At 39.4% G+C, this 20,471-nt stretch overlaps 12 protein-coding genes across 12 annotated transcripts; 5 read left to right on the forward strand and 7 right to left on the reverse strand.

The window, feature by feature from the left end:
- Positions 1–240: 240 nt before the first annotated feature.
- On the forward strand, positions 241–1,080 carry PDL32 (putative ADP-ribose 1''-phosphate phosphatase; the record flags this gene model as incomplete). The annotated part of the gene is made up of 1 exon (XM_056230319.1): positions 241–1,080. One exon carries the CDS (start codon positions 241–243, stop codon positions 1,078–1,080), a length of 840 nt encoding a protein of 279 aa, XP_056084249.1.
- A 44-nt stretch (positions 1,081–1,124) lies between these two features.
- Positions 1,125–2,813, reverse strand: VBA1 (Vba1p; the record flags this gene model as incomplete). The annotated part of the gene is made up of 1 exon (XM_056230320.1): positions 1,125–2,813. The coding sequence occupies one exon, from the start codon at positions 2,811–2,813 to the stop codon at positions 1,125–1,127; it is 1,689 nt and encodes a 562-aa protein (XP_056084250.1).
- Positions 2,814–3,319: 506 nt separating this feature from the next.
- On the reverse strand, positions 3,320–5,794 carry YTA12 (m-AAA protease subunit YTA12; the record flags this gene model as incomplete). Its single annotated transcript, XM_056230321.1, has 1 exon — positions 3,320–5,794. One exon carries the CDS (start codon positions 5,792–5,794, stop codon positions 3,320–3,322), a length of 2,475 nt encoding a protein of 824 aa, XP_056084251.1.
- Positions 5,795–6,973: 1,179 nt separating this feature from the next.
- Positions 6,974–7,657, forward strand: SKDI13G2200 (uncharacterized protein; the record flags this gene model as incomplete). The annotated part of the gene is made up of 1 exon (XM_056230322.1): positions 6,974–7,657. One exon carries the CDS (start codon positions 6,974–6,976, stop codon positions 7,655–7,657), a length of 684 nt encoding a protein of 227 aa, XP_056084252.1.
- A 154-nt stretch (positions 7,658–7,811) lies between these two features.
- Positions 7,812–9,113, reverse strand: NPL6 (Npl6p; the record flags this gene model as incomplete). Its single annotated transcript, XM_056230323.1, has 1 exon — positions 7,812–9,113. One exon carries the CDS (start codon positions 9,111–9,113, stop codon positions 7,812–7,814), a length of 1,302 nt encoding a protein of 433 aa, XP_056084253.1.
- A 282-nt stretch (positions 9,114–9,395) lies between these two features.
- AIP1 (Aip1p) lies at positions 9,396–11,243 on the reverse strand (the record flags this gene model as incomplete). Its single annotated transcript, XM_056230324.1, has 1 exon — positions 9,396–11,243. One exon carries the CDS (start codon positions 11,241–11,243, stop codon positions 9,396–9,398), a length of 1,848 nt encoding a protein of 615 aa, XP_056084254.1.
- Positions 11,244–11,771: 528 nt separating this feature from the next.
- Positions 11,772–13,313, forward strand: UTP15 (snoRNA-binding rRNA-processing protein UTP15; the record flags this gene model as incomplete). Its single annotated transcript, XM_056230325.1, has 1 exon — positions 11,772–13,313. The coding sequence occupies one exon, from the start codon at positions 11,772–11,774 to the stop codon at positions 13,311–13,313; it is 1,542 nt and encodes a 513-aa protein (XP_056084255.1).
- A 270-nt stretch (positions 13,314–13,583) lies between these two features.
- Positions 13,584–15,023, forward strand: CTF13 (Ctf13p; the record flags this gene model as incomplete). Its single annotated transcript, XM_056230327.1, has 1 exon — positions 13,584–15,023. One exon carries the CDS (start codon positions 13,584–13,586, stop codon positions 15,021–15,023), a length of 1,440 nt encoding a protein of 479 aa, XP_056084256.1.
- Positions 15,024–15,045: 22 nt separating this feature from the next.
- On the reverse strand, positions 15,046–15,720 carry SNO1 (putative pyridoxal 5'-phosphate synthase; the record flags this gene model as incomplete). Its single annotated transcript, XM_056230328.1, has 1 exon — positions 15,046–15,720. One exon carries the CDS (start codon positions 15,718–15,720, stop codon positions 15,046–15,048), a length of 675 nt encoding a protein of 224 aa, XP_056084257.1.
- A 444-nt stretch (positions 15,721–16,164) lies between these two features.
- On the forward strand, positions 16,165–17,058 carry SNZ1 (pyridoxine biosynthesis protein SNZ1; the record flags this gene model as incomplete). The annotated part of the gene is made up of 1 exon (XM_056230329.1): positions 16,165–17,058. The coding sequence occupies one exon, from the start codon at positions 16,165–16,167 to the stop codon at positions 17,056–17,058; it is 894 nt and encodes a 297-aa protein (XP_056084258.1).
- A 135-nt stretch (positions 17,059–17,193) lies between these two features.
- Positions 17,194–18,303, reverse strand: MTG1 (putative GTPase MTG1; the record flags this gene model as incomplete). The annotated part of the gene is made up of 1 exon (XM_056230330.1): positions 17,194–18,303. The coding sequence occupies one exon, from the start codon at positions 18,301–18,303 to the stop codon at positions 17,194–17,196; it is 1,110 nt and encodes a 369-aa protein (XP_056084259.1).
- Positions 18,304–18,545: 242 nt separating this feature from the next.
- Positions 18,546–20,384, reverse strand: ATP25 (Atp25p; the record flags this gene model as incomplete). The annotated part of the gene is made up of 1 exon (XM_056230331.1): positions 18,546–20,384. The coding sequence occupies one exon, from the start codon at positions 20,382–20,384 to the stop codon at positions 18,546–18,548; it is 1,839 nt and encodes a 612-aa protein (XP_056084260.1).
- Between the last annotated feature and the right edge of the window lie 87 nt (positions 20,385–20,471).

Genomic DNA, 20,471 nt, shown 5'->3' on the forward strand with positions numbered 1-20,471 from the left:
TCCAATTTTTATATGTTTGCGCGGCTCAATTGTGGCCAAATAACAACTTAATTGAAGTGGCACATATTGATGTCCGTAACAAGAAGAAGCGGCAGAAGCTTCTGATTTTTATAAAAACTCCAGGTGTGGGTGTTTACCTATTGATAATTGAACTTACGAATCCCTTACAGATAATGCCCAGTAATATCTACTTGAGACGACAAACGTTCCTCCCCAGAAAGATCTGCAGGACTTCTAGACATGACGGGATCTGTTAATAAAAGGTACTTATTGAATGGGGTGAAAAGAATGAGAATAATATTATGTGATACAAATGAGATAGTAACCAACCTTTGGCGAGAATCTATACCCCAAGCATATAAACAAAATGACAAATATCTTTGCATTCATCATGGGCACCTTCAATCCCTTATGAATTCAATGCGTAAAGGTGACAAGATCCATCATGGCCACTCGTACGCAATTGTCTCACCAGGAAACTCGTACGGCTACCTCGGAGGGGGTTTTGATAAAGCCCTGTATGATTATTTTGGAGGGAAGCCCTTTGAGACATGGTTTAGAAATCAGCTCGGAGGAAGATATCATACTGTTGGATCTGCAACAGTAATTGACTTGCAACAATGTCTGGAAGAAAAAACAATCAAATACAGGGATGGTATCAGGTACATTATTCACGTCCCAACTGTGGTTGCTCCATCTGCTCCTATATTTGATCCGAAAAATCCTCTCAAGACAGGGTTCGAACCTGTTTTCAACGCGATGTGGAACGCCTTGATGCATGCTCCAAATGATATTGATGGTCTTATCATTCCTGGATTATGTACCGGGTATGCAGGCGTACCGCCTACCATTAGTTGCAAAAGTATGGCATTTGCATTGCGACTCTATATGATGGGAGATCTTATAAGCAAAGAACTAAAAAATGTACTGATTATGTATTACCTGCGGTATCCATTTGAACCTTTTTTCCCGGAGAATTGCAAAATAGAATGCCAAAAGCTGGGCATAAATATTGAAAAGCTGAAATCGTTTAATATAGAAGAAGATGCAGTAGAAATAATCATTCCTAAAAGGATGTAATCTTGAATTTATAAAGATATATAATATGAAGTCTACTTTTATTCTCAGCAACTAGAACTGCGTTTAAGCGTATGTTTCACCAGATATAACGATAAAACCATTCCAATTACTGCCAAAGCTATATTTGGAATATAGGAGATCAAAAATGCCTTCTTATAAACATCCAGAATGCGAACAAATACGTATTTTGGAAAGTTGTTTCCTCTTAGATAACTTGAATCATCGATAAGAGAATAATACTGCTTTTTAGAAAAGTGATATTCGTCCTCACGCTTCGATTTGAACATATAGTTCCATAACATGGACGACAAGCTATTCTCGTAAGACACTAAAGTCAAGGATGCACCAAGGACGTTACCGATGGATCTCCACAGGTAGAAAACACCAGTCATGGTCCCCTGCTGTGATTTTTCAACAGTGAAGACAATGCTTACTAATGTGGCCACTAATAAACACGCATAGCCAAAAGATACGAGGACTGACGCAAACACGTAAATAAGTTTCCACCAAATTGAATTCGATTTGAATGTGATAGACTCAAGCATATCGTATACGGTGTAATCAGGATTTAAATGCGCGAGGAGCAAATAGCCCAAACCCAAGCCCAGTAGCTGCGTTACCATACCACCGAAGATGATTTGGTAAGCACAATGAGCTAGGTTAATTTTTGTATTTCGCAAAACCCATCCTGTTACTAACGATCCCACCGCAACTGATATAGAGGGGAAAATTAAAAAGAGACCAGTCTTTGTAACACTGATATTCTGGAGTAGCTGCAGATAGATTGGTGACCTGAAAATCTCACCAAAAACAACGAACGAAGATATAACTGTTACCGCTGAGCTCAAACAGAATGAAGGAGTCAATAATTCGAACGGCAATATTCTTTCCGTTGCGTAATAGCGTTCCACTAGAACGAAAACAATAAAGCTACCGATGGTAAATAATGATAAGTATAGCTTATTCAAGTGACTAGAGCACAAAAATAACACTCCACTGATGGTTGCCACCAGACTTAAGGAGCCAAATAAATCTATCCGTGATAAGTTCTTCAACGTGTATCTTTCCTTCATAGGAGGCACATGGAAGAGCTTAATATTAATGTTCTTGATTGCTAATATCGTGCACAACATTATCATGGGAACTTGAACGCCAAAAAGGGCTCTCCATCCTATGGTCTCTATGAATACACCACCCAATGGAGCACCTAGCAATTGGCCAAACCCAAAAACAATATTCGCATATCCCTGGTAAACGCCTCTTTCTCTTGCTGTACATATATCACTAACAGCAATGCTACTAATGGCGTTCAAACCACCTGCACCGATACCACATATGGCTCTAGCTATGGAAAATTCTGTGACGTTTCTCGCAAAACATGTTAATAAGCACCCCAGGCCAAAGAAAAATTGGGCAATTAATAGTGCAGACTTTCGTCCTGTTATATCAGAGAGCTTACCGTAGAGTGGCTGGAAAGCAGTATTAGTCAAAAGGAAACTTGTGGCAATCCATTGCTTTCTGCTGGATTCAGAGAAATCCTCAGCAACTCTATTCATAATATTGGCAACAATAGTACTGTCCAAAGAGCTCAAAAAACTACCTAGCCATAGCGAAAACAGGATGGGGAACTTCGGTAAAGCCAGGTTGTACTCGTGATATTTTTGCTCCAAAGGAGGAGCTTCAGCTTCCTCAGGAGCGGGAAGTAGATTTGAAGTCTCGTCTAGTGTTTGCATTCTTCTTGTTCCCTCAACAACTAGTGTTCTGAGCTTGGTGAAGAACAAGGAGGAGACAAAAAACAAAATTAGTCGATAAAAAAAAATTGCTGCTGTATTCTTATATTATATGAATACGGATTGCTCTGTAACGGAACCGCATGCTCTTCTTTGCTACCGGCCCTTAAACTTACATGCACTTAATGTCGGATAGATATCATCCAACAAATCGACGCAATGGAAAAGTGCATCATGCGAATATTAAAGATAAGATAGGGCTAAGCGTGGAACCAGAGATAAAAAAACGTCGCGTGCCTCAGCCAATGGCAGCCTCACACACAGAAAGCAGTTCGATCATATATAGATATAGGTGCATATATACATATATGTATATTTACATGTTGTAGATTAAGTTTTATACAGAAATGATGACAGTGCTGCCCAAGAGAAGAGGATTGCCTTAAATTTTAACATGTGAGTGAGATATGCAGAGCCGTTTCTTTTCCCTTTGGCATTTTTAAATACAATCAGTCTGAAGATGTCTTGGATTCGTTATGATTTTCGTTTTTTTGTTCCTCTTTCCTGATTTTTTCCGTTTCGTAATCGTTCAAGTACTTATCAAAAGCGTCGTTCCTTTCTGGGAAAGGACGCTTACCGAGTAAGCTAATCATATCTTCTCTTGTCAGAACTTCTTTTTTCAGTAGTAGCTGAGCAATCTTCTCCACTTCTTCTGCTTTCTCCTTAAGCAATATTGTACATCTGTCATGACATTCTTGAACAATTCTGTACACTTCAGAATCAATGATATCGCCTGTTTCGTCTGAAAATGGCTTTGTCAAGTCGCTGTCATCTCTCTTTTGGTAATTGACCCAGCCAATTTTGTCACTCATCCCCAACTCCGTGACCATTGCGGTGGCCATGCTAGTAACTTTTTTAAAATCATCGGAGGCGCCACTAGTAACTGATGAGAAGTGTAATTCTTCAGAAACTCTACCACCTAAAGACATTGTCATCCTGTCCTTTAGTTGTTGTTCAGTTAATAAAAAAATATCACCTGGCAAGTATTGCGCATAACCCAGAGCGCCCTGGCCACGTGGAATAATACTGACTTTCAAAAGAGGGTCTGCATATTTCAAATACCATCCACATACAGCGTGTCCAGCTTCGTGATAAGCAACCACTTTCTTCTCCTCAGGGGACAGTAACTTAGATTTTCTTTCCACCCCACCAATGACTCTTTCAATGGCTTGTTCAAAATGTTTTAGTTTTACCGAATCTTCGTCACTTCTAGCGGCAATTAATGCGGCTTCATTACAAACGTTGGCAATATCAGCACCAGAAAATCCTGGAGTTAAAGCTGCCAGCCTATTTTTCAAATCAAAGATCCCTCCAGCAAGCTTCAAATGATGTAAATGAACGGCAAAAATAGCTTTTCTTCCTTCAAGTTCTGGCTTATCAATATTGATATGCCTATCAAATCTACCAGGTCTTAATAACGCCTTATCAAGAATATCAGGCCTATTAGTACCAGCTAAAACAACAACGTGATCAGCGGGGGTAAAACCATCCATTTCCACCAACATCTGGTTCAACGTGTTCTCTCTTTCGTCATTGGCGCCTGAAAAATTTCCTTTCTGTCTAGCTTTCCCGATGGCATCTATTTCATCAATGAATACAATCGAAGGAGCATTTTCTCTTGCAGTCTTGAACAAATCTCTTACTCTTGCAGCACCGACACCAACGAACATTTCAACAAATTCTGAACCCGAAACGAAGTAAAATGGAACACCGGCTTCACCTGCAGTTGCCTTTGCAAGTAAAGTTTTACCGGTACCTGGTGGACCGGACAAAATTGCACCTCTTGGAATCTTTGCCCCCATTTTTTCATAACGAGAAGGTTCTTTCAAAAAACTAACAAATTCCATAATTTCTTCCTTGGCTTCATCACATCCTGCGACGTCTTTAAATTTGATCTTGACATCCGTTTCGGTATTGAATTTTTTAGCTTTGGAACGACTTAGACCAAATATCCCCCCACGGCTACCGCCTGCTGCTTGCGCCGATTTTCTCGTCAACCAAATAATACCGGCAATCATTAGAACAGTTGGCAAAATTTGAAACATGGCTTTAGCCCAGTTACCTTCTTGAACGTATAATACAGGGATTCTAAACTCCTTATCAATGTCCAGTTCATCCTGCGCTTTTTGAAGTTTGTGTTCAAAACTATCAATAGAACCAATATTAAAGTAGTAAAAATTGCGGCCGTAATTGTCTGGTTGGTTTTTTCCATTGTCATTCAAGATTACTTTTACCATGGACTTATTGACAACAATTAACTTGGCAACATAACCCCTTGCCAGTAGTTTTTCTCTAAAGTCTTGCCACGTTATCTCACTTTGTTCTTCAGAACTATTGAGGAGATCTAATAAAAATGAAAGTAGAAAAAAAGTCAGACCTATTTGAAATAGATTAACGTTTTTCGACACTGGATTACTGGGATCATTTAAAGGTGGCTTGGGAGGAGGTGGAGGTGGGGAAAAATTTCCATTATTATTGCCTTCAAAATAACCTTGTTCTTTTGTTTTGTTCGGTTTAGGCTTCTTGTGACGTTCATTTTCTTCCCACTCATCTACTTTTTCTGCCTGGTTTTGGCTAGATTCTTGTTCTGATACGGCATCTTCTAAACGCCTGATACTCTCGTCTATTCTGCGTTTTTGTTCCTTCCAATTTGCCGGTATAGTATTATTTTTAGCCTGTTCGATATATTTTTCTACTTCTTTTCTTATCGACTCTACTTCCTTATCTGTGGGAATATGTCTATCAAGTCTAGCGTTCCTATCAATGTCTTTACTCTTTCTATTGCTCTTATCGTCCTGTAGCCTATTACGCAGAGGATATTGAACATGAAAACTCTTGATTAGGGTGAGCCGGCAATAGGACGGAAAGCGAATGGGCCTTCTAGCTGCATTGATCGCAATTCTTGACCAAGAAGGCAGTAGCATTGGTGTTCTTTGTTACTTTTTAACTTGTTTGTCAAAATCCCGAAGTATACTATGCTGTATTTGTTAGTAATTAAAATCTTTGCTTTGAGACTGTAGTGGCAAAAGTTGAAGAACGATTTCAGGAGAAAAATTATAGTGAAAACGAAGCAAAGGCAAACACATACACAGAGTCGAGTCAACTAGTTTAGTATTCGGTATATATGATCTTGTGCGACACTCAGCGTAGACAGAATCTATATTTCCTTCAAGAGAACCGATATGTGCATTGCGTTTGACTACAAATAAATGTGCCCGGATGAGATATTCAAACGAGACCCCGGACAAAATAATTTACAGTTATGGAGAATCCTACGTATGAGCATAAAATAAATTAAACAGAGAGCGGCATGGAACAGCCACGAGGATATTTAGCTTGTACAAAGATTGATGCAGATTTATGCTTGTTTTCCTTCGTTACTTTTTCAACAATTCGCACTTCGCATTGAGATTTCAGAGGCAAGGTTTTTACGGGGGTAAGGAAGGTTTCATATAGCTTGAGAAGACATCTCCCTTATTATAATATTCAAGGTTGTAATCAATGCTCAGCCCACGCAGACTATTGGACACGACTACTCTTGAGAAATTCAAAAATAGCAAGCCAGGCATCCATGGCTTGTATGCATCCGCCACGTTGAAGCTTATTAGCTATGTCCATTACTATTCCATCGCAGTGACTTGTGTGGTCTGCACGACTTGTGAGAATATAATTTGAAAACAGGGCTCTTTTGGTAAGACGACGAAAGATGCACATAGTCCGTACCATTCGTTTTGAGAAACCAGCTTTCTTAGTCACAGCACATAGAATGAGCAGAGCAGAGGAGACACGTTACCACCAGGATAATTACTAATAACAAGGAACTAATCTCAATGCTAGTCTCCGTCCCTTGGCAACCCTTTTCTCAAAATTCGGTTTTCTACGATCTGTAATCGAGCGATGTTGCCAAAGTATTGTCGCGTAGTTAATACAAGGGGTCACATTTATTACGTAAGGACATACGACAGTCAGGATGTATTACGTATATATATACAGAGAGGCCCATTGTAACCATTGTTAGAAGTGATTTTCACTCTGGAAGGAAAAAGAAGCTTTGGTTGAACTGCGATTATTAATATAGACACATAGCAAGCCAGAATAACAAAATGTCTCCCTTGAAAGTTGCGGTTGTTGGTGCCAGCGGTAAGGTTGGGTGTTTGTTAATAAACCAATTGAATTCCAACAGTAGTTTCTCAACACCGTTAGCGATTGTGAGGACGCAGGATCAAGTCGATCATTTCAAAAACAAAGTGAGAGTCGATGCAAGCTTAACGGACATAGAAAACGCCTCCGTCAGTGAGATTGCTGACGCCATCAATGGTTATGACGCCGTGGTATTTAGTGCAGGCGCGGGCGGCAAAGGAATCGGGAGAATCTTTACTGTCGATTTAGATGGTTGTATCAAGGTTGTTGAAGCATGTGAAAAAGCTGGTGTCAAAAGATTTATTGTTGTTTCAGCTCTCAAGGCGGAGGAGAGAGATTTTTGGTGCAATATTAAGGGTTTGCGTGAGTACTACATCGCTAAAAGATCCGCTGATCGTGAAGTAAGAGACTCCAAATTGGATTACACTATTTTGCAGCCTGGTTCGCTGGAATTAAACAAAGGCACTGGCTTGTTGCAACCCTTGAATAGGTTAGAAGAAAAAGCTTCCGTCAACTATTCTATTAACAGAGAGGATGTAGCTTCTTTTATCGTACAAAGTCTGCTACATCCAGATGCAACTGTGAAAAAAACTATTTCATTGGTGAATGGTGATGAGCCAATTGAAACGTTTATTCAAGGTTTGTAGATCGACCCAATCTACCCATTTATACGCAGGTTGTTTAAACCATATATACAAATATGAATATTCAAGAGAAAAGAACAAGATGAGAATATATGACTTTTTTCTCGAGTTCAAAGGTGTGTTTTTTGCTTTATTGTTACAATAAGTATACTACTATTTATTTATCGGACTTTTCAAAGTCTTGTTGCTCAGTGATAGCCTTCAGGACATCTTCTTCAACAACGTCTTCATAAATCTGTTTCTGGATTTCCCACAGTCCCGTCTTCGGTCTATTTAAATCACTATCGTGTATAACAGTTTCATACGTAATGCTTGTGTCGCCAGGATTATCGTTCTTTGATCCTTTCCATCCTAAAACGGCAGTTGACTGTGTGGATTGTGGTATGTGTAGTGTGTTCGTGTATGCATCTCTCAGGCCTTGTCGGTCTACAAGGAGCACTTTCACTCTATCATAAAATAGATCACTGTTGAATCTGCTACAGGCTGCGGAATGTTGATATAGCCAATTCGTTGAGCTCAATTTACTGCCCGATGCAATGATATTGGAATTACTCATATGTCCATGAGGTCTGTGCTCAAAAAATTCCACTTGATTCTTTGCTGGGTTTATACCATTTTCCGAAACTGGATACAATGTATTCTCCAAAGCTCTAGCAGATTTGTCAACAGGGTCTCCAGCAAGTTTGCCTTCAATCACATTTCCCTTAGTTCTTAATTCAGAAGCATAATAGTCATCGGTTATATGCTTACCGCCGCGAATAATTTTGGCGCCAAATTCCTTAAACACACCCCTAGCAGTGACGAGAGCAATTTGTCTATTTCTATATGAATATGGCAAAACACCACGATCTATTAGGTCGTTCTTTTGAGTTTGATTCAAAATAAATTTGTAGAGATTAGGATGGGTTTGAAAAAATAGGTATGAATCTCTAAACCCTACTAACCTAGCTGGTTCTGTGGCTAACATGAACTTACGACTGCCTTTTTCAGTCAACGTGAATGTACGCACCAAAAATTCCCTGCCTCCTAACAGATCACCATCCGCAGTTATCTTAGTTTCACCTTCAGAATCATCGGGTAAGACATATTCCTCATTGACTACCGGCAAAGAGTTCAAACTCTCATCAGAATCATCAATACCAGAGAACACCGGTCTTTTAGACCTGGAGCGGACTCCCGGCCTAGAAACACCTTTCTCTTCTGGTAGATCCTCTTCTTCGTCCGTGCGCTTTCTTTTATTCCTCCCACTTCTATTTATATGCTCCTCCTCATCACTAACCTCTTCTTCATGCGGTCCCTCGTTGATTTCTTCTTCTCTGTAATCATCGTCTTCATTCTCGTCATTTTCATCGATATCTAAATCCTCCGTGTCAATTGCATAGTTGGGTCTGTTACTGGTAGATCTTGACCGCTTCTCATCTTCAACTTCATAAGCTAAATCAGTCTCCGAATCCGACATTTCTAGCTGTTAGATGTACTTTTCAATGGAAATAAGCTAAGCTCTGTTTTACTTATTTCTGAACTCTCAAGCCTATCTTTTGCCTTTTTCTCTTGTTTAGTTTTCGCTATTTCCACCCACTGAAATATGTGATATCCTAAATAGACTTTTCTTGAATAAGGCGAAATAAAAAACATTCGGGTAATAGACACAAGCTTATATGACTAACGTCCTAAAATGATGTGAGAACATTTTTATATCTATTTTGTGATGTTATGTAATCGTTTGCATTATATCCTGATCTTATTCGAGATCAACTTTCCATTTCTTGATACAAGCGTCCGCACCTGCACTGATCAAACTAGACGGGGTTTCCCACAAGAGATTGTTGACACCGTCCTTGTGGGCATTCAACGTCTTGATAATCTTCATGGGCCTCTTGACGGAGTAAATAAAAATATTAGTATCCAGGGAACCAGTGGCAACTAAATCTTCTTCACTTTCATCTGCATTTGCGCCATTATCAGCAGGCTTCCATGAAATGGCGTTGATTTTACTAGTATGAAAAGCCCATCTAGAAGTTTTGACATCTCTTGCTTCCAAATCGTACAGCAATATCTTACCCATGACATCCCCAGCTGCAATGTATATCTCTGATGGTGAAATTGATATGTAGGAGGGCTTTGCACGAAGGGGTGTTTTTAATTCGAAACTGACTTCCATATCTGATAATTTGAATACCTGAACGACATTAGTTTCTTCCAGGCCAACTGCAACAAAATTTTGGGACAAGCTAACAGCGGAACCTGGTGACTTCAATTTTATATTTTTGATCACCTCACCAGTAAAAGATTGTATTATCAACAATTCATCGTCATTTGTAATCACTGCAGCGAAACCATCATTATTTACGCTGGCAACCTTTGGCTGTGATTTAAATTCGTGCCTAGTAACACCGTTTACTTTCAAAGTATCATCCCAAGAAATACTCGAGTATTCTTGTGATTTATTATTGTCTAGTGACACAATCAAATTGGAATGATCTTTGTGCATAGATGCGCTGGACCATTCCACAATTCTTCCATCGTACGAACCACTGATTAGTGGATTAACTGCCAAGGCAGTGATACCCTTGTTATGACCACTAATGGTTTTTGAAACCTTATCATTTCCAAGTTCATAGAAATTCAGTGTTCCATCCAATGAAAGAGAAATAATTTTTCCGTTTCCTGTTGCCACAACACCAACCTGTTGATTGGCCAGCTGCTCCTTGTCTAATGTCCATTTCTGAACACATTTAGAGGTTGTTACATCCCACACCCTAATGGCGGCGTCAGCACCTACAGTAGCAAATTTTTGGGGATCAAGCCACGACAATGCAAATATGCCGCCTTGAACTGGTTCTTGATCATCTTCTATATATTTCACAAATTTACCTGTTTTACCATCAAAACAAGAAATCTTTCTGTCAGATCCTACCGTAACAACAAATTCACCGCTTCCCGGTGAGAATTCGACATCTCTGACAAAGGAGCCTTGTTTGTGGTGCACCCTGTCACTAGCAGCAAACTTGAATGGAGGTCCTTGGTAGAAGACAACGGATCCATCGTCTCCAACTGTCATAGACCTCATAGGTCTCGATTGCTTCAAATGACAGGCGTTAATGCGCTGTGAGTGACCTGAAATTTCACCAAGGGAATTACCAGAGTCCCAGGATATAAAAACACCGAAGTTATCACGGCCTTCTCCGACAACACAGAGTCTCCGACCTTCAAAATCCCAAGAGATATCGCTAATTGGACCAGCTAGAACCTGGAATTCGGACTTGACATTCACTTCAACGTGGTTATTTTCTTTATCAAAATTCCAACCCCAAACAATCACTTTTCCAGATTCATCACCAGAACATATATACTGAGAACCCTGAATGGGAGAGAATTTCACTGTTGTGACCACTGAAGAGCCGTGGCCAGTAAACTGCACTACTGCAGGCGTCTCCTTAACTTCGTCGTCCAAACAACGCACAAAGGCAGACTTGCCACATGGATAAGCAATTGCATTCGTTGCAGGGTCATACGACAAGTGTGTGGTAAAGTTACGCTGTGTCGAAGGCTGTGGTGGTATAATTTCCTTGAAGGAGATAGACGGCATTAGGTCTTTGTTGTTCTTTTAGCTATCCTAAAAACTAGTTTCCAAATTTCAAAGGAAGCTTGAACAAGTAGTAATAGTTTTCGCCTGCAGGTAATTGATAATCATTAATGAAAGATCTGTCACAATTATTAATAGAAAGCTCTCGCTCACAAGATGAATACATCCGTACATTGCATACAATTCATAATATTGAAAACTAATCTGTTGTTGTACTGAGAATTAATCGATAACATATCTAGAGAGACGCGTAAATCTTGAATTCTGATGATAAATGAGGAACTTCAACGAATACTGAGGGGCATTTCAGCCGTGCTCATTCACCTTCACTGTGAATATTATATCGTGCTTTGAATCGTCTTAATCAGATTTCGTACTTGGTGACCATTATTTTTTGAAAATTTTTGGCATAACTGAAAAATATGAAAAACTTTTAGGCTTTAGGAAGAAAACTGATGCTCATCACTTATTGAAGCCTCATAAAAGAGCTTTTCTGTTAGACTAAGGCAGAATCACGGTAAAATATATAATATGTCCACCTCCAGGCCCAGAATAATCACTTCGAAGGCTCCGTTACTGCCTCAACAGACTACTCCGGAGCAACGTTACTGGCGCCAATACACTTCTGCGCAATTGGTGAAGGAACATAATAGTGTCACTCACATATCCTTTAATCCGCAACACCCCCATGATTTTGCAGTGACCTCTTCTACCAGAGTTCAGATATTTTCCTCAAGAACCAGACAAGTGATCAAGACCTTCTCGAGGTTTAAAGATGTTGTTTATTCTGCATCCTTTAGGAGTGACGGTAAGTTGCTATGTGCCGGTGACGCTACCGGTTTAGTGTCCGTATATGATAGTTATAATCCGAGAACAATTCTTTTATCTATAAATGCATCTACGCATCCTGCTCATGTCACGAAGTTTCACACACAAGATAACAAAGTTTTAGCTACAGCAAGTGATGATAGAGTGACTAGACTATGGGATATATCTCACGCATACGAACCGCAGCTAGAGCTTACCGGAGCCACTGATTACGTACGTACATTATCGTTCATTCCGGCCGCTCCACATATGGTTGCTACAGGTTCATACGATGGTTTAATTAGATTATACGACACAAGATCCAGTGGATCTACTCCAATTTATTCTTTGAATCATGACCAGCCTATCGAGAATATTACCGCGGTATCTCCTACCCAGATTGTTTCCTGCGGTGGCAATAACTTTAAAGTATGGGACTTGACCAGTAATAAAAAATTATACGAACGTGGTAATTTCAACAAGGCAGTTACATGTTTGGACTATGTCGAAAACTTTGATTCCCCAATGCAATCTGCATTGATTGCTTCTTCATTGGATGGTCATGTCAAGGTCTTTGATCCACTAGACAATTTTCAAGTTAAGTTTGGCTGGAAATTTTCAGGTCCCGTATTAAGTTGTGCCGTCTCTCCCAGTACGGCCCAAGGGAATAGACATTTAGTAGCTGGTTTATCATCCGGTCTACTAGCCATCAGAACTAAAAAAAAGGAAAGGCGGGCATCGAATAAAGAAAATGCCCTGATCACCTCAAATACAAATTCGAAAAGTAATAACTTTCAAAGAATGATGCGTGGTTCAGAATACCAGGGTGACCAAGAACACATAATTCACAACGATAAGGTAAGATCCCAACGTCGTATGCGTGCATTCGAAAGGAACATAAACCAGTTCAAGTGGAGTGAAGCGTTAGACAGCGCTTTTGTACCAGGTATGGCCAGAGAGCTCACACTCACTGTTCTTCAAGAGCTACGTAAGCGCGGGAAAATTCGTGTAGCATTATATGGTAGGGACGAATCATCATTAGAACCATTACTGAATTGGTGCTTAAAAGGTATCGAAGATGTAAGGTCAGCATCTATCGTAGCAGATTGGGTTGCAGTGGTTTTAGAGTTGTATGGGAACATGTTGGAGAGCTCTCCTGTTCTTCAAGAGCTGCTGATAGATCTAAAAAATAAAGTCAGGCATGAGATTCACAAATCTAAAGAAGCTCAAAGAATTGAAGGTATGCTTCAACTTTTAACGAGTTAAGGGAATTATTCGCATATATATATATAATTTTTCTCTTCTATTTCATAGATATTCAGGCATATATACTTATATATATAACCCTTCTTCAGTGTATTCAAAATACAAATAGCTCTTTTTTTGGTGGTAGAGAAGTTGTAAACTTGGAACGCCGTATATTCTATTATGTTTTCGCGATCGTCTTCGAAATCGTTAAAAAAAGAACACTGAGCAATGAGATATTCTCAAATAAAAATGTTATCATGAGCTTCCAAAAGAAATACTTGTGTCTCAATGCCGCCTTTTAATCCAGTTAGATTTTTAAACCTACCGATTGATATCAGAAAGGAGGTCTATTTTCACCTAGATGGAGACTTCTGCGGAGCGCATCCATGTCCAATAGATATATTATACACATCCAATAATGTCGAGCTTCCAGAAAAGCCTGGTTATAAAAGGTCCAAGAGATCTAAGAAACTGCTGAAGTACATGTACCCTGTTTTTTCTTCGTATTTAAACATTTTCGAATACTCGCCACAACTCATTGAAAAATGGCTTGAATATGCGTTTTGGTTACGCTATGATTCCCTAGTTTTGGACTGTTTGAAAGTAAATCATCTTTATGATGGGTTACTTATTGGTGCATTAGAATGGACGTATCTCGACAATGAGCTCCGGCTCGCCTATTTTAATAAGGACAGTATGCTGGAAGTCTGGTATTCTTTCAAAGAATATAAAAAATGGGTGATAGACTGTGCTGCCTATGATGAATTTGCTTCGACCGATGTAAGCAACATTCAATTGAATATTGATAATTCAACCTCACAGCTAGTTGATAAGTGCTTATTGATATTAGAACAAAAAGATTTGTTTGCAACGGTCAGAGAATTACAATTTGGACAAGATGAAGAAGTAGGAGGAGAAGAAGACGCTGATGATTGTGAGGCTGATTCTGACGAAAAAATAAAATCTAAATCCACGACGACAAACAAGAAAAGGCCAGCTTCCAAAAGCTCGTACTCAGATAATGACCGCGTGACAGGAAAGCGAAATCAGTTAACAAATATGTCCGTTATCAGGACAATCAAAAGTATGGAGCCAATGAAAGGCTTGCGAAAGCTTACTGTACGAGGGGAGAAATTATATGAGCTGTTAATAAATTTTCATGGGTTCAGAGAAAACCCAGGTAAAACGATTAGTTACATAGTGAAACGCAGAATCATTGAAATACAACTGTCACGAATGGATCAGATTTCCCGGACAGGATTGGCTGATTTGACGAGATGGGACAACCTGCAAACGCTCGTATTAAGTAGAATAGCTTATGTCGATTTGAATAATGTTGTATTTCCCAAGAACTTTAAATCTTTGACAATGAAGCGCGTGAACAAAATCAAGTGGTGGAACATCAAGGAAAGTATATTGAAGGAACTAAAATTGGAGAAAGACTATTTTGAATCGTTGTATACAAAGGACAATAATACTAGGTTTACAAAGATTTTCAACCTTGGACGGATGAAAATAAACGAGCTTGATAAAAGTGAAATTAATCAAATGACATACTTTCGATGTCAAGCCCTAGTTTGGCACTCCTTTGGAACTTTGAACCATATCAAGTTACAGAATGTATCCGAAGTTTGTAACAACAATATTATTGTACCTAGAGCATTATTCGACAGTAAACGAATAGAGATTTTCCAATGTGAAAAAATCTCAGACATTTTAGTGATATAAGAAAATAGAAAAAGTGTACTTCTCATTTACAAACAAATTGCCTAATAAACCAATCATGGAATCTTATATCATTGTCAGCCAGCTCTGGGTGAAAAGAAGTTACAAGGATGTTATGGTTTTGCTGTGCAGCTACAACCACGTTCTTTCCATTCATTGACAATTCGTACAAACTTTTAACCGCGATAGGATCCAGAATCTTCTCCACTACGGGTGCTCGAATAAAAGTCGCACGAAAATTATCGCAACCAGGTATGAATTTGGAGAAGTCGCACTCTTTCGTAAAAGATTGAGCTTGCCTTCCGAATGCATTTCTTCTCACGTCAACTTTCAGCACACCCAATGTCTTCACCAGGGCATTTTCGTTCTCTAGCTGCGCGCTTAGAAAGATCAAACCTGCACAAGTGCCCCAAACTACCTTGTTTGAGTTGTGAACAAACTCGTACAAATAAGGGTATAAGCCTGTCCTTTGAGCGATGAGAGACATTGACGTGGACTCCCCACCGGGAATAATAAGGGCATCACACTTGGCTAGGTCCTCAGGTGTTTTTACAATTTCGATTGTTATTTCTACCTCGTAGTTTTTAGTGGCCAAACACTTTTCCAGGTGGCTGGCATGCTCCAGAAAGGCACCCTGTAACGCCAGCACACCAATTACTTTCATCTTTTTTTCCAAACCTTTGGTTTTAGTACTGCGCATACTTTTTGTCTTCTCCGCAGTGAGACAAATAGGTAAGGATAAAGCTAGATTTCATGGACGTGATATTTGGAAAGAAGAACAAAACACTCGGCATATTAATGACCAATTGTTGCTAGCAAATGGAGTTAAATGACTCAGCTAAAACTTATGACGCTAGTGAGAAAAGGTGACGATGTATTAAGTGACTCAGCCGACGAGGGTAAGAGCAGAAAAGCGGGCTTTTTCACTATTTTGGTACGTGGCGTCGCCATCTCTGGATGACTCCGACACCGCCCTATGCCTCACGGTTACGTCTGTAATTTTGGATATGTGCCTTCTACAGTGTGAATATGAAGATATAAATATGAAGAGGCTGGGAGCCATGGCATGATGGTGTGATTAGAGTCTCTGGAAAAAACTGGAAAGTATACGTAAAACAACGTAGAGATTTCATCGATTATTATAATGACTGGAGAAGACTTTAAGATCAAGAGTGGGCTCGCCCAAATGTTAAAAGGCGGTGTCATCATGGATGTTGTCACTCCAGAACAGGCTAAATTAGCTGAAAAGGCAGGCGCATGTGCCGTGATGGCATTAGAATGCATTCCAGCGGATATGCGTAAGTCAGGGAAGGTTTGCCGTATGTCTGACCCTAAGATGATTAAGGATATTATGAACTCCGTGTCCATTCCGGTCATGGCGAAAGTAAGAATAGGTCATTTTGTCGAAGCTCAAATTATTGAGGCTTTGGAAGTTGATTATATCGACGAAAGCGAAGTCTTGACTCCTGCCGATTGGACACATCACATTGAAAAGAACAAATTCAAAGTCCCATTTGTATGTGGTGCCAAGGACTTGGGTGAAGCTTTGAGAAGAATCAATGAAGGTGCCGCTATGATCCGTACCAAGGGTGAGGCTGGTACTGGAGACGTGTCTGAAGCTGTTAAGCACATTACGAGGATCACCGAGCAGATAAAAACATACCAACAGTTGAAAGAGGAAGACGAAATCGCAAAGGTTGCCGAAGAAATGAGGGTGCCAGTATCTCTGTTGAAAGATGTTCTTGAAAGAGGGAAGCTGCCCGTTGTAAATTTTGCAGCAGGTGGTGTGGCTACACCGGCAGATGCCGCACTGTTAATGCAGCTGGGTTGTGATGGTGTGTTTGTTGGTTCAGGGATTTTCAAGTCATCTAACCCTGCAAAGTTAGCCACTGCCGTGGTAGAGGCTACTACACATTTCGATAATCCTGCTAAGTTACTGGAAGTATCCAGCGACTTGGGAGATTTAATGGGTGGTGTGTCTATCGAATCCATTAATCATGATTATAAGGGTGTGAGGCTTTCTGAAATCGGTTGGTAACTTTTTCTTGGCGAATCGTATTACTATTTCCTGCACCATCATTTTTCTTTCTTGTGATTTCAGCTTTGAGTTTTTTTTGCAGGTATTGTATTGTCTAATTAATTACGTAGGCTTATACGTGCTGAATATTATCTACTAAAATACTTGATTCGGGTTTCCTCTCAATTTGCCGGATAAACGCTCGTATGAAAGCTCACCTAACATTTCCAACTGGTTAGCCACATACTTTTTATAGGAAAATTCGTCATTATTCAACAGTACCTCAGGGTCAAAAACGATGCCCCTTCCATGTAGTCTCCATTTATTAGTCCACTCAATAGCCACTGATTTCTCGCTTTGGCTGTTGTTTGCTTGAAGTCTTCTTAGAACCTCATATATATCATTCGTGGGAGAAGCATAATTTCCTGGATAAAGCTCTCTTTTCTTATTGTAGAAGTTTTGCAAATTCATTAAATATAGAAGATAATCTGCCTGGAATATCGGGTCTATAAGATTATTTTTTACGCCACCACATAACGCTAGTCCAAGCATCCTATTATGATCAGAAATTCGCCCAGGAAGGCCGATTCCTGGAGTATCTATCAAATAAATTTCATTTTTTGACTCGGTGGTTTTTGAAGCTACTCTAATAACTTCGCTTGTGCTCCTTGTAACACCAGCTTCTGCACCAGTTCTTGCCACTTTCTTGCGCTCACTTCCCATATGCTCTCGATCGCGTTCGTGGAAAATGGCCCTTAAACTATTTATCAAAGTAGATTTCCCAACATTAGGCATGCCAGTAATCATTGCTCGATATCCCATGGGTAAGTACCCACCGCTTTTTTCAAGTTCGTAATTTTGCCATTCTAATATCTTTAACAAATTCTCCACCTCGATTTTGCTCCGACAATCCAGTAAAACAAACTTTTCCCCTAACTCTTCATGCCACTGCTTCAATTTATCTATATAGGGCTTATTCCCTGGCATAAGATCCTTCCTAGTGTATACCACTAATTTCACCATATCATGTTCCTTTCTTGCGATCCGATCAAAAATCACATTCCTTGTAGATAAGGGGGCTCTTATATCACGCAATTCTATTATCATGTTCATTTGAGGTATCAACTTTTCAAATTTTTTAAGAGCTTTGAGTTGATGTCCCTTAAAATCGGTAAGAGCCATGTTGTACTTGGGGAACTCATATCTTGGTATAAAAGTTGTAGTACTGAAAGTAGTTCTTCTAGCCGCCCTTATATTTATATACATAGCAATGTCTCAATAGGTTGACCCTGAATCAAAATTGAGAGGTTTCCAATGCTATTTGTTCTTTCTTTTCTGCAATAGCTATCCGTATCACCTCGAAAAGAAGAAAAAAATGTGTCTTTTTTGACATAATAATCGGTTCTCACTCTGCGGCAAAACGAACCTATTAAATGCCAGGAGGGTGTATTATTCAAATATAAACAAGACAAACACCAGAAGATTTACCATATTATATACAAGAGATACTATTGATGATTTGCTTCATGGATTAAGAACTCTTCTAATGAAGAATTCTCCATTCCAGCGGTCCTCAATAAGTCCCTAATAGAGTTGCGTAATTCCGGTGTCAATTCAACATTGAGTCGCTTTATCCAAAGTAAATGACCATCATTTAGGATTTTGGATATAACGTGACTATCGCCACTTTGATTAATAATATTTATGAATTCGTTCCATGGTCTTGTATCCCGATTCTCCTCAGCTACTGGTGCTATAGTTTCCCAAACTTGAACTAGCTTGATCCAGTCCTTGATTTTAGCTAGGCTCTGTAGTATTGAGATAACCATGCTTGAAGTTAATTTATCTCCAAAAGTTTGACAAATATGATCTATTACCTCGTATAGAGATCTTAATTTCACTCGTTCATCCGTTATCATGGTATCTAAAAGAAGCGATATTACTTGTTCATCGTAAACAATCGAACCGTCAATCTCTGATTGAAGACCTTTGAATAAGGTCAAAGCTCTGACCACTACTCTGTTTCGCTTTACAAGATTGAAATATGAATGACTAGAGTGCTCTGTTTTCAAAACAATTTTTAAAAGGGAAATGAGATCTTCTCTAGTTAGTTCCTGCCCTAATGATTTTTTCAGAAGTAGGTAGTCTCTTAAAAATACGCGGTCAGAATAAAGCTGTGAATTTGCTTTGTTCAGAAGTATGGCAAATTTTAGCCGTAATGGCCAATACATGGCCGACTGCTTCACAGTTCGCAAACCTGAATGTTTGTCAAAGAAAAATTTCCATTGAGCAACATCTACATCCTTTTCTTGCCCTATGATACCTTCCAAAGTATCCTTGATTAACTGTAGACTGTGTATATTGTGCTCTTCATTCAATGGATTATTATGAATTATCCTACTAGCCTCTTCAAAATCCTGCTTCTGCAGGGATCGTCGTAAGTAATTCAATTCGCTCGAAGTATTAGTGGAGTACCCTCTTCTTTGTTGGGCTAGTCTCCGCAAGCCTAGAAGAATATTATTGTCGGCCGAGATGTCATCTATCCTCGAATTAGTAAAACCATTGTTCAGCTCTGATTTCCGAAATTTGAACTTCTCGTCCTCAGGTGCATATAACTCTTCCAAGTTTAGTTCATTACGCCTTTTCTGCGTCAAAATATTCACAAATATTCCATCAACATGGCAATCAATCATATACCACGCTTCAGTATTTATACCTCTTGGGGAGCCGTCAGAACTTCTACCCGACAACTTACTAAGATTGGATTTCCTTGCCAGCCTTTTTTTTCTTCTACTTTCTTGTCGCTCATTGAAGTTTCCTTCAACGTACGCAACACTAGAGAATTTCCGCTTCAAAAGCTTGTTCAATTCTAAGAAACTATTATGGCAATGTTTGGTAGATCTTGCAGTGCATATAATCATGAAATCACCCAACTTATTAACAGCTGACACAGAATTTGGGTCATTGTTCCGTAAATCAAAAACCGAAAAATCAGTCAAACCCAGTTTACCGATCAAGAAATACGCTATCTGTTTCAACGAATTTGGGGAGGCTTCTGGTAATTCAACCGTCTCGTCGGTCGTACTTCCTGCCTTTTTCCCACTTTCCATTAATTCCTTTTGTTCATTTACAATCCTGAGGTACCAAGGCGTTTCTAAAGGGGTAGAAGGAGAGATTTTGGTGGTAATATTTTCTTCAGGTTTTATATTTGTACTTTTCGTTGAGTAATAACCTGTCATGTTGCGATTTTGGGGAGATGGAAGCCTTTGTTCTAAGATTATACCAGTAGGCATACTGATCCTGCATATCCTTCGACTAGGAAGAGACAGCAAATAGAACTTCTTCATGTTTAGGTTATGAAAACGTCAAAACCTTACTTATGAGCTATTAGTGGACTATTTCTTCTCTGACCTTTTTTTTTTCCCTCTCGTAGC

Source organism: Saccharomyces kudriavzevii (assembly GCF_947243775.1).
Source record: "Saccharomyces kudriavzevii IFO 1802 strain IFO1802 genome assembly, chromosome: 13".
NCBI lineage: Eukaryota > Fungi > Ascomycota > Saccharomycetes > Saccharomycetales > Saccharomycetaceae > Saccharomyces > Saccharomyces kudriavzevii.